General features: G+C 39.4%; 1 protein-coding gene across 5 annotated transcripts in view; it reads right to left on the bottom strand.

Annotated features, from left to right (window-relative positions):
- The window catches only part of il16 (interleukin 16), a 129,293-nt gene that overhangs the window by 14,439 nt on the left and 102,796 nt on the right, over positions 1 to 12,058 (bottom strand). For all 5 annotated transcript variants that reach the window (XM_057839858.1, XM_057839890.1, XM_057839868.1 and 2 more), the window contains 3 exons: positions 7,987 to 8,126; positions 7,628 to 7,793; positions 875 to 976 (listed from right to left, as the gene is read on the bottom strand). In XM_057839858.1, coding sequence (XP_057695841.1) covers positions 875 to 976; positions 7,628 to 7,793; positions 7,987 to 8,126 — 408 coding nt within the window. The remainder of the gene's footprint in view (positions 1 to 874; positions 977 to 7,627; positions 7,794 to 7,986; positions 8,127 to 12,058) is intronic.

The raw sequence follows: 12,058 nt of genomic DNA, 5'->3' as shown, positions 1-12,058 counted from the left end.
TATACCAACACTTTTTTTCAGTTTTCTTTTATTTTTTAATTTTTTTTATTATCATCAATGTATCTCCTGCCACCAATTTTTACTCCGTTTACTTAAAAATTGGAACCATATAAAATGCATCTTGCAAAAACACTGTCGGCCTTTGAGAAAACAGAAGGCTGTAAGATGCGCCTTATTGTGCGGGAAATGCAGTACACAAAATTGATTATTCTGTTAAGTTCGATGCATATGTGTGGCATTAATATCAATTTAAAAAGATTCATTTTAATGTGTATTTTAACTTGTGGTTTTCAAAAATATACCAACTCTTTTTACAGTTTTTTTATTTTAATAAATGTATCTGTTGCCACCGACTTAAAGATTGGAACCATATAAAATGCATCTAAATAAAACTTCTAAAATAAACATAAATTACTCATCTTTGGTGGTACATTCTTATCAGTAGAGTTCAGTATATATTATAAAGAAATGCCCCTTGTTAGAATTTTGACAGAGTTCCTACAGAACTAAACGTGTGTTGTTGGTGTGACACGGTTCCGGTTGACTTCCTTCTTTGTCTACCATGCTTGTGTTTCCTTTTAATTTTTTTTGACAGCATGCGCAACGTGTTGAGCAATACACATTCTGGTTTCTCTTTCTTAGGTATGACATCCCAAGTTAAAGAATATTTTGAAATATGATGAGCGGTAATATGAAAGGTGACAAGACTTGGTAGATGGATGACGATTTTAAAAGAGGTTTACGCAGTGCCTCAATACAAATTGTGTATCAGTGCTGCCAGCCGTGACCGCGTAAACAGCGGCAAGCTCACATCCCGGAAGTCCCACTCATGCACTGTTTGAGAAAAAAGCTCTTTTGAGTGTAGCTTACTCACTGTAAGAGCTTTATTCTCACAGTCACAGCCTCCAGCAATGGTGAAGCCCAGTCCAGCTCCTTCTTCCTTGTGCAGAATAACAACATGGATGTCTTGCAGTTGCTGAGGAGAAAACGCTTGTTTCACGTCAGTCGTTATTATCCTTTTACATGTAAAAAAGTAATCATTTAAAATCTCTGCTATAACAGACAAAGAAAAAAAGATGGATGTATAGACATGATACAAACTAAGTCTAAAACAGATGAATGGACATCAAAATATTGACATTTTTTTACTATACCTGTAGAATACTTAACTTTAAAACACTTTTTTGTTAATCTGGCAAAGTGCGTTGTTTGATCTCCAGTTTTTACAAGAGAAATGTCGAAAAAAGTTAAAGTAGCCATCCAAAAAAACTGGAATACAAGTAAAAAGGTTTTTGGTGAAAACAATAAAGGTGGTTACGAACGGGTAACCATTTCCCTCTAAGCTGCGCGCTGGCGCAATTGCGCACTGCTCTCACATAATCAGTGCAAAAGAAAATCTATGAAGCTCACAAAATAAAATTAAAAAGAAACATATTGGAGCGTCAATAGGACTACTGTTTGTCAGCGCAGCAGTGATGTGTCAGCGCGACACTCCGATTGATGCATTCAATACGGCAATGCTGCTAGGCCAATCATCGGCACTGCTGTGATATGTCAGCGCGACGCTGCTATTGGTGCGTTCGATTCGGCAACGCGACTAGGACAATAGCGTACCGCACGAATACTATTTTTAGACCGTGACGTCGCCATCGAAACGCGGAAGTGAGTCGTTATAGACTGGCTGCCACTGAGTAGCATTTGCGATTGCTACACAAAAATAGCTATGTAAATTACCCCCAAGAACAGTCAGAGATTAAGACAACCAAAGGATAGAATATATAAGAAAGACCGGGTACAGTATATGGTGAGAAAGGATAGATTGTTGAAACAGGAGAACGCCATTTTCAGTGGCTTAAGGCAATGCAAACAAGAAAAAGGTGTCGATAAAAAAGCTAACTGTGGATCAGGTCGACACTTTTTCCCGTCTTTTTAACTGAACCTTTGTATGTTCTTCCACATCTTTGCCAGTGACATCCTTTTCAGACAGAATTGGTAGGTTTAGCTCAGTAAACATCTCGTTCGTACACTATTTCTATGCATTTAGCATTAGGGTCAAACGCGAGCTTGACCCGCCTTGCTTGACCGGCCTAGCAACAATTGCTAACGTCATGAATATTAATGAGCAAAAGTGACGTGTTGCTTGTGGTACGCTATTGTCGGTGCCGCTTTGATGTGCCAGCACTACATTCCGATTCGTGCGTTCTATACGGCAACGCAACGCTCCCATTGGTGGAGAAAAGTCAGCCTGACTCCTGCTCTGATTTACTGAAGCAACATTCCGATGTTAATCTCTATTAATTAGTATCTCATTTTAGAACTGATATAATCTAGTTAATTAGACCAATAAAATTGTTTTCTGTAACATTTTGCAACGTAATTCAATGAACGACAGGTGTCGAGCCAATAATATGATACAGTTCACTTTACTTGCGCTACGCATCCAATCGTAGTATTGACAGTGTTGTGCATATGTGCCCTGCTGTCGGAATATGTGCAAACAGAAGAAGCGGTCAAACTGAGTGAGATTTTTTCAGTGTTTTTTTTTTTTTTAACCTGTCATGTATACACTGCAAATTTATAATGTCTTAATCAGATACTTTTTCTTAAATCTAGTCAAATAATTTGGTCCACCGTGTTTTGAGTGTTAAAAACTATTTAACAGATTAACGCGATTATTCTTCTGACTCTAAAGTCAATATAACTATTTTATGCTCTTATTAAGCCCAAATATCTAAAAGTTGGTCATTTTACACCTAAATCAAATAATGTTTTGAACAATAGCTATTCTCAAATTAAGAACATTTCTGACCTTCCAAAGCTTTTAAAGATTAAATATACTGATTTATTGCTTAAAATAAGTATTTTAAGCTTATTTTCCTTCATTCATTCATTTTCCGAGCCGCTTATCCTCACGAGGGTTCAGCTAGCTATTTTTTTTTACGAGAATCTGAGTAAAATTTACTTGAAGCACTGGCAGATAATGTCACTTTTTTGTAGATTTACACTGAAAACAAGGGAATTTAACTAGTTTTAAGGAGGTGTGTTTTCGCAATGTAGCTGGTCGGACACGGAGAATAAGAATCTTGATTGTGTTTATTGTCTGAAAGGTTTTAATGTAGGAGTTTGATATACTGTACTCCCATTGTGGTTGTTCATTTTGTTTTATTTATTAACTCACCCATGCCACAACTGGAACTTACCCAGGCCAAAGCAGGACTCTGGCTATGGTTGAAGCAGTTCTCTCACATACTATATAATATAGTACACGTCTCATTAACAACACAATTTTGTTCTTTTTCATTTTAAGTGGGCCAAATCAATTATATTTAAAGTAAATCAAGGAAAATTGCTGCTGTAATTTCATTCTTTCAATAAGCCACGTAACTTGCCAAGATCCGAGGTTTTGAACAGGGGTGATACTGGTGTGTGGCCACTGTGTACACATCTGATGTTGCTCACCGTGGTCAGCAGTGTACTCAGGGAACTAGTGTGTCTGCTCAGACACATGTAAAATTAGAAGGAACATTGGTTTCTTAGCATGGCGATGTAAAGTGTATCACAGAAGTGAATACACCCCTCGCATTTCTGCAGATGTTTAAGTAAATGTTTTTATGGGACAACACTGACAAAATGACACTTTGACACAATGAAAAGTAGTTTGTGTGCAGCTTATATAGTAGAGTTCATTTATTTCCCCCTCAAAACAACTCAATATACAGCCATTAGTATTTAAACCCCTGGCAACAAAAGTGAGTACACCCCTTAGAAACTACATCCCTAAATGTCCAAATCGAGTTCTGCTTGTCATTTTCCCTCCAAAATGTAATGTGTCTTGTTAGTGTTACTAGGTCTAGGTGTGCATAGGGAGCACGTGTTTTCAAATTTGCAGTGCAGCTCTCACACTCTCTCATACTGGTCACTGAAAGTTCCAACATGGCACCTCATGGTAAAGAACTCTCTGAGGATCCTAAAAGACGTATTGTTGTGCTCCATGAAGATGGCCAAGGCTATAAGAAGATTGCCAACACCCTGAAACTGAGCTGCAGTGCAGTGGCTAAGATCATCCAGCATTTTAAAAGAGCAGGGTCCACTCAGAACAGGCCTCGGGTTGGTCGTTCAAAGAAGCTGAGCGCACGTGCTGAGCGTCACATCCAAATGATTTCTTTGAAAGATGGTCGCAGGAGAGTTGTTAGCATTGCTGCAGAGATTGAATAGGTGGGGGGTCAGCCTGTTAGTACTCAGACCATACGCCGCACTCTACATCAAATTAGTGTGCATGGCTGTCACCCCAGGAGGAAGCCTCTTTTGAAGACGGTACACAAAAAGCCCACAAACAGTTTGCTGAAGACATGTCAACAAAGCACATAGATTACTGGAACCATTACCTATGTTCTGATGAGACGGGCGGGCTTTCTTGTGTACAGTCTTCAGAAGAGGCTTCCTCCTGGGGTGACAGCCATGCACACCAATTTGATGTAGAGTGCGGCGTATGGTCTGAGCACTAACAGGCTGACCCCCCACCTCTTTAATCTCTGTAGCAATGCTGAGAGCACTCCTATAACGAGTCACATGACATTTTGGAGGGAAAATGACAAGCAGTACTCAATTTGGACATTTAAGGATGGACGTAGTTTCTAAGGGGTGTACTCACTTTTATTGCCAGGGGTTTAGAGATTAATGGCGATATCTTAAGTTATTTTGAGGGGAAAGTAAATTAACTATTACATAAACTGCACACAGACTACTTCTCATTGAGTCATTTTGTCAGTGTTGTCCCAAGAAAAGATATACTTAAATATCTGAAGAAATGCAAGGTGTGTACTCACTTTTGTGATAGACTGCATGTTTCTGCGGCAGACCTGCTCCGTCAAGGCAGACCCGATTTACGACCCTCTGCAGTAGCCTGCTGTGCACCTCAACAAAATCTAGACGTGTGCGTGGTAACGTGCCGCAAATGGACTGTGATTGGTCCGCTCAGACTGTTGTTTCCGGTACAGTGCAAAATCACTGCCATTTTCAAACATTGTTTTGCTACACGCAAAATGGACCAAGCCAACGGGAGTATCATCGATGAGCAAGTAAGACAACTTCTACAATGTCTCGTTAAGACATTACAAAGATTGCCAAATTTCGAGGTCAGCGATTGCATTAAAAAAAAAAAAAAATGGAAGAACCACTGAGATAAGTATTTGTGTGTTCGGAAGCGAATGGCCACTAGTGTTGTATCGGTCGCGAACGATTCGTTCTTTTTGAACGAATTGTTTTGGTGAACGAGACCGAACTAATCATCATCTGCACTGATTCGTTCTATGAAGGTGGTGCTTGTTCGCTGCGTGGGAGGGCGTTGAGCAAGCGGCAGCGTCTTCTGACATCGCACACGACCAATCAGACGCCAGCCTCATCGCGGGCAGGGGAGGGACCGGAAACAGAATCAGGGCGTTTGTCACTCACGTCCACGTGTGGCCAATAAGCAGCCAGCGTGCAGGCAGGGGGGCAAGACTGAGTTTTGTCACTTCCCGTTCAGTGACTCGGTCCTCCGGTTCCTGACCTAGCTTGCTGCTAACTTGATTTTCCAGTAATGACTATGCGGTGAATGAATCAGAAAATGAAAGGAAATGACTTTGTCACATATTTGTTAACGTGGAGCCTATCAAATGCTGCTCAAACAGACAAAAACACCACACAAATCTAGCGAGCATTGTTTAGAGTAGTACTTTTCTCAACAAACTCGTGACTGCCTATGACGACATACTATCAAATTTACAGTAATTTAAAACACGGGTAGCTACGAGGCAAGCAAAAGCTGAGCTGCGGTCGCGTGACGGCAGTGAAGCGGGCAGAGAACTGTCACTATATGGAGGCTTCATGGCAGCGATATTTACCTCATATGTGCACAGAAAAAAATATTTAGTATGATCACCATAATACTGATTTGCAATGAAACTGTATATACATGTCAATTTTTCCCCGAGTGTTTTATTTTTTTTTTCGTGTCAGCGTGTCGGGTGTTGGTTGGTTTGACAAATTATGTCAATCCGTCCATCATGTGCTACTCAAGCGCCCAAAACAACGCACGCAGACACGGGAGATGTCGCAATATGTCTACATTTTTCTTAACAGACTAATGAGAGTAGAAAGGCGACATCGTAAAGAGCAAACAATTATTTCTTGTCAGCATTTGACGATCTGAGATGCGGGGACGACAGGGGAGCTGACCGGATTATTTTATTTATTAATACCAGTGCAAAAAAACAATATGATCACCATAATACTGATTTGCAGTGAAACTGTATGTACATGTAATTTTTTTCCGAGTGTTTTTTTTTTTTTCCTTCGTGTCAGGTGTTGGTTGGTTTGACAAATTATGTCAATCCGTCCATCATGTGCTACTCAAGCGCCCAAAAACAAAGCACGCGGACACGGGAGATGTCGCAATATGTCTACATTTTTCTTAACAGACTAATGAGAGTAGAAAGGCGACATCGTAAAGAGCAAACAATTATTTCTCGTCAGCATTTGACGATCTGAGATGCGGGGACGACAGGGGAGCTGACCGGATTATTTTATTTATTAATACCAGTGCAAAAATTCAACACGATCATCTTAATACTAAAAAACAAAAATACAACAGAGCGAGATGTAAATATGATGTGTTGGTCGTTCCATATTCAGAAATTAAACTTTCGATGTATTTTTATTTTCGTGACAGCAAACATGCTGTATATGTGATTGTATGTGTGATCAAGAACCTGCTAAAGAAAGTCCGTGCGCCCCCGCCCCCTACTCCCCTCACAAAAGGAAAATGTTTAACCGTGTCCTAAATCGAAATGCAAGCACGAGCCATGACTTTGAGCCCATAGAACTAGGACAGACGACGCGGAAGTTCTCCCTCGCTTTTGCAGCAGCGGGTGGGAGGGAGACGAGGCTGTCTGTGAAAGCAGAATGATACCGCCTGTCACTCATTTCTGAAACTACGACGAGTGGTCAATGTGGAAGAGAGGGAGGGACCAAGCAATGTCACTTCCCGTTCAGTTATACTGCGAAGCGGTCTTTGGTGATTCGTTCGGCAATGTCACTTCCCGTTCAGTAACCGAACGATTCGTTTGGGCGGGGAGAGAGATGAGGGGGGCGAACGATTCGTTGAACGATTTGTTTGAACGAATCTTTTTACTGAACGAACCGGAATGGATTCGTTTGCTCAAGTGAACGACAAATCTCGTCACTAATGGCCACCCAAAGCGGTCGTTGTCTTCTGTTATTGTTTGCATACTATCCTCATTAAAACATGAAAATCTATAAATGTTTGGGTGGTTTTAGATAAAGCAGACACTGTTTTTCCATCTGTATGATTTTGACAAAGATCAGTTCACATTTGATGGTGATTTTATGCAGAAATGTGAGAAATTCCAAAAGGTTCTGATACTTTTTTATACCACTGTAACCTTTGTTTTTATATTAGCCTTATTGTACTGTTGCTTTATGTGGTGCACGTTATGGCGAAGCTTTAAATCTCGTTGTACTTTGTACAATGACAAGAAAGGCTTTCTATTCTATTCTATTCTATTCTATTCTATTCTATTCTATTCTATTCTATTCTATTCTATTCTATTCTATTCTATTCTATTACCTTCAGTGCATCTTCGTCCAGTGATTTGACTTCTTTGATCATCATCTGTATTTCTTCTGACGGGATGGCTGAGATGACTGACTGGGCGCAAGCAGAGGGAACTAATACTTCTTTGGGGTTTCCTCCTTCCCCAAACTCAATAGTGCACGCTCTAAGAGTGGCCAAGCTGTATATGGGAAGAAAGAGATGATGGTTATATAGTGAAGTAGTACTGTAGTTCAACATTATCTGTACAACCGCAATGCTAAAATTGGAAGTGGCTTTGTTTCAACTTTCATTTTAAACCTACTTCCTGTTAATGAAAACAAGTTCCGCTCCTCGTTTTAAAACAGTTCCTACATTCGCAGTGCAAGTCCTACCTAATAGAAAATCCAGTGTCGGTAACATCTGAATTGTGATCACACTCCTCGACACCAGTGAACTCTGAGGGGTTTGGAGAGCAACAGGCCAGACCATGGTCGGAGGGCATGGGAAGGGTCCGCATCAAGGCTTGCGATACCTAAAACATGACAACACATTAAAATAATTTAAAAGACTTATCAGATGGCAAGGCATGTAAATAGAAGTACATATATGAATGCTTTCTATCATATTCAGTATCAATTGATCAGGGTTTGTACGGGTCCTTGAAATCCTTGAATATGGTTTGAAGGTTTGAAAAATGCTTGAATTTTGCGTTAAGTCCTTAAAAATACTTGGAAGTCTTAAGCACACAATATTTCTGAACACCTTGTCTAAAAATATAAATGATTAAATGAAGAATAATAAGATAATTGTACTTTATCGGTGCCCCCAATCCGACGCAAATCTACAGAAAAATTATGTCATTTGTCAAAAAAAATTTCCGTTTGTGCTGCTATCATTTTTGCGATATTAATAATTCTTTGATTGGTCAATCTGAGGTCAACCAACCCCCCATATTGATTAAAAATGACTAAAAATAGTGTCAATCATTTGTGTTTCATTTGTGCTGTAAAAATGTTTGTGCTACCATTGTTTTTGAGACATTGAGATATTAGTTTCACATGATGACGTCATGCAGCCCCCCATTTATTACAAAATGGACCCGAAATGGTGCCATTCATTAAAGCTAAGTTGGGACACCCCTCTGTTATTGAGAGAGTTTGTACACTTCGTCAGCTGCGACGGAGGTGCTGCTATTGATGTCATCACTCAAAATATATAAAATGATAACAGTATGAATGAGCCCGTTTTGCAATAAACAGAGGGCTGTGTGACGTCATTACTCGAGATAAATATCTCAAAAAATAAGCACAAACAAAAAAATTTACAACACAAACGTAGCAAAAACTAAAGCCATCTCCACTCTGAACTGCTATATGTAACACCACATCACCCAATGGCCAATATTAATTTACACGCAATATGCTAAGTGCAATACTTACAAACATGCAATATTAAAGTACAATAATCAATGCCTTCATTGTCAAACTGCTGCTACTTCACTTCTATTCACACATATTCTATGTGCAATACTTACTTATGTGCAATATATTAACCTGCAATATTCAATGCATTCGCTGTCAAACTGCTGCTACTTTACTTCGATTATTTGCACTGCCTGAACATAAGACTATCCCAGACAGATTTTATATTATTTTTAGATTTTATACTTCTATACTTGCAAGTCACTTTTGAAGTTTCAACTTATCCTGCACTGTAAAGGGAGATGCTCCACTATTCTATTCTATTCTATTCTATTCTATTCTATTCTATTCTATTCTATTCTATTCTATTCTATTCTATTCTATTCTATTCTATTATTGACACCATTTTTAATCAAAATGGGGGGCTGGTTGACCGGAGATTGACCTACAAAATAATTGTTAGTCATGTATCTCAAAACAATACAGTAGGAGCACCAAAATGAAAAAAAAAAATTGCCCCAAATGAATGACATAATTTTTCTATAAATTTGCGTCTGAAGGCCGACTTCACTCAGGTGAAAACAGAAAAAACAGTCGGCACACAAAAACTGAGAGTCTCAGGGTGCAGTCAAACAATCAGCAAAAGATTTAATGAATGAGGCAGAAACGTTTCAGAATCTGACTCCAATATACTGTATATCTCATGCTTTACAATCGAGTGGGCATTTACTTTAACCATTCAAGCCCTTAGTCAAAGAGGAACATGTTTTGGGGTTGTCTATGACTTCCACTAATTTGATTATCAAGGCTTGGTGAGAATAAGGGGGACATGTTACACCTCCGTGTCCTTCAAAGGATTATGATAACTGGGCTACTTTTATGACATTTTTTATAACTAACCAGAATGCGAATGCATGATTGCTTTGAATCAGAATACATAGGAGGCTACGTAATGCACACAAGTGAACAAATAATAAGTGTAAGTACATAGCACCTTGTAAAGAGCTTTATGAGTTTTAGCGAGAACTGAATATTTTTATTCTGTTGTTGTGAACTAGAGTTCCACACATTTAGATATCATTAAGCTTAGCAGTTGGAGATATGAGAGCCGCTTTACAATTGTCCCAAACTTCAAGAATTTATCAAGGTTTCCTCGGCCGTGATTTTTCCGTCTCCATCCACTGAACAGCATGCTAGCACCTCTGCTATTGAACGCACTCAGAATATGTTCTGCGAGGTCACACACTCAACCCTCCCAGGGGGTTTAACCCTCGTGTTGTCCTCGGTTCAAAAGGACTGTGCTTTGTTTTGGAGAATATTTACACATGGTGCGGCAAAGGACAAAATGTTGGTTCAAGCAATATGAAATTTGGTGTTTAAAGTTTAATTAAACTACTTGAACTGGGGTTTAGTGAAGACGGGTTAATTTAAACCAGAGGACAAGAATGTATACAGAAAATTACGGCAAAAGGAGGGTTAAGAACTTTCAAATTAAATTTCTCAAGCCTCCGGGGTCGTAGAACATTTGGAATTGTTCGTACTTGTGGTAAGGCATCGTAATTTATTTCTGCCTCATTGTAAAAACAAATCATTGGAACATTGTTTAAAAGGTACTGAGAAAAAATGTTGGAGAACTTTATTTTGGGGGGCTAAAACCTTAAAAAGTATTCGTCGACTAAAACTAGACGAAAACTCGACAAAAATTGGATGAAATTTTTTTTTTTTTTTTTTTTAGTATTGAGTAAAGACTAACACATTTTGGAATGACTTAAATATGACGAAGACTAAGGTTAGGTTCATACTGCAGGTCTTAATGCACAATTCCAATTTTTTTTGTCATATCTGTTTTTTTGGCGTGCCCGTTCAGACTGCCTTTGTACATTGAGCCCGTTCAAGTATCACGCATGTGCACTAATTCGCAGTCCAAGACGCGCTGAGCAACTGACCAGCATGCGCAGGAGCATCAAAACAAATGACTAAACATGACGCACACACACACATTCGGACAGTTTGCCCCTGCTCTCGGCCGTGTGAGCAATCTTGAAATAATGCTCACTTGGAGCAGAGAAAATAAACGAGCATTCTCAGGCTTATCCTCAACCCATTTTATTTTTTATGATTGTTGTCAAGCCCGCTCCTTCCCCAAAAGCTGTGTTCAAACTAGGAGCTAACGCTAGCTGCACCGCTACCATAGCACCCTGTCAAGGGCGTAGATTTGGATAGGGACGGTAGGGACATGACACAACCAACATTTCAGGATGCTGAAATTGTCCCCACCAACTTTTAAGCAACCTTATTGGCATTATATCATGAGTTCAGCTATATAGATAATTTAGATTGTCTTTCCATATGTTGTATGGATAAAATTGACCCTACCATTATTAAGTGAATTACTTTCGTTATGTTCAGGCTGACATTTACCCCTTTTCACTTGCTGAAGGTGTCAGTCCATTTTTTTTTCCGCTCAAACACACGTTTGATTGGCTGATGACATTCACCCCCCCCTCCCCCCCAACACACACACACACATGCACACGCACTAAAAGCCCAGACAGAAATACAACATGTCAACAACATGCCGCCTCCTCTGCCCCCTTCGAAGACGACGGATATTAGAATTTTATTTCTGCCAGCAGCAACCACTGGAAGTAATGTAAAAAATGTCAATGTTGTGGAGGTGGGGAACACACCACACATTTTGCTACTGAAAGACTGAGCTGCATCAGAGTTAGCATAACATTAATCTATATGAATTTGCTAACCTGCAAAACTCGAGTAGGAAGCTGCTTCGAGAGAAGTGTCCTTCAGTAGTTTTCTACTGTTAACGTTAATTGTGAGAAATGTAGTGATCCGAGGTTTAACCCCTTCTCCCCAATTTTCTTTTTTATTTTACTGATGTGGTCTTAAAGCAGCCCAAAGGAGCTTTCTTTTTGTTTTTTGTTGTTGTTGAGTTTGGTTGTGTTTGTGGACAAAAGCAGTAGTGTTTTACCTGAAGGAAGGTATTTTTGGTATTCCCTAACGAAGATGTTTTTCAGTTGTACTT

This window comes from Corythoichthys intestinalis, chromosome 1 (genome assembly GCF_030265065.1).
Source record: "Corythoichthys intestinalis isolate RoL2023-P3 chromosome 1, ASM3026506v1, whole genome shotgun sequence".
Taxonomy (NCBI): domain Eukaryota; kingdom Metazoa; phylum Chordata; class Actinopteri; order Syngnathiformes; family Syngnathidae; genus Corythoichthys; species Corythoichthys intestinalis.
The sequence above is the reverse complement of the archived record's forward strand: the minus strand, read 5'-3'. Positions and strand labels throughout refer to the sequence as shown.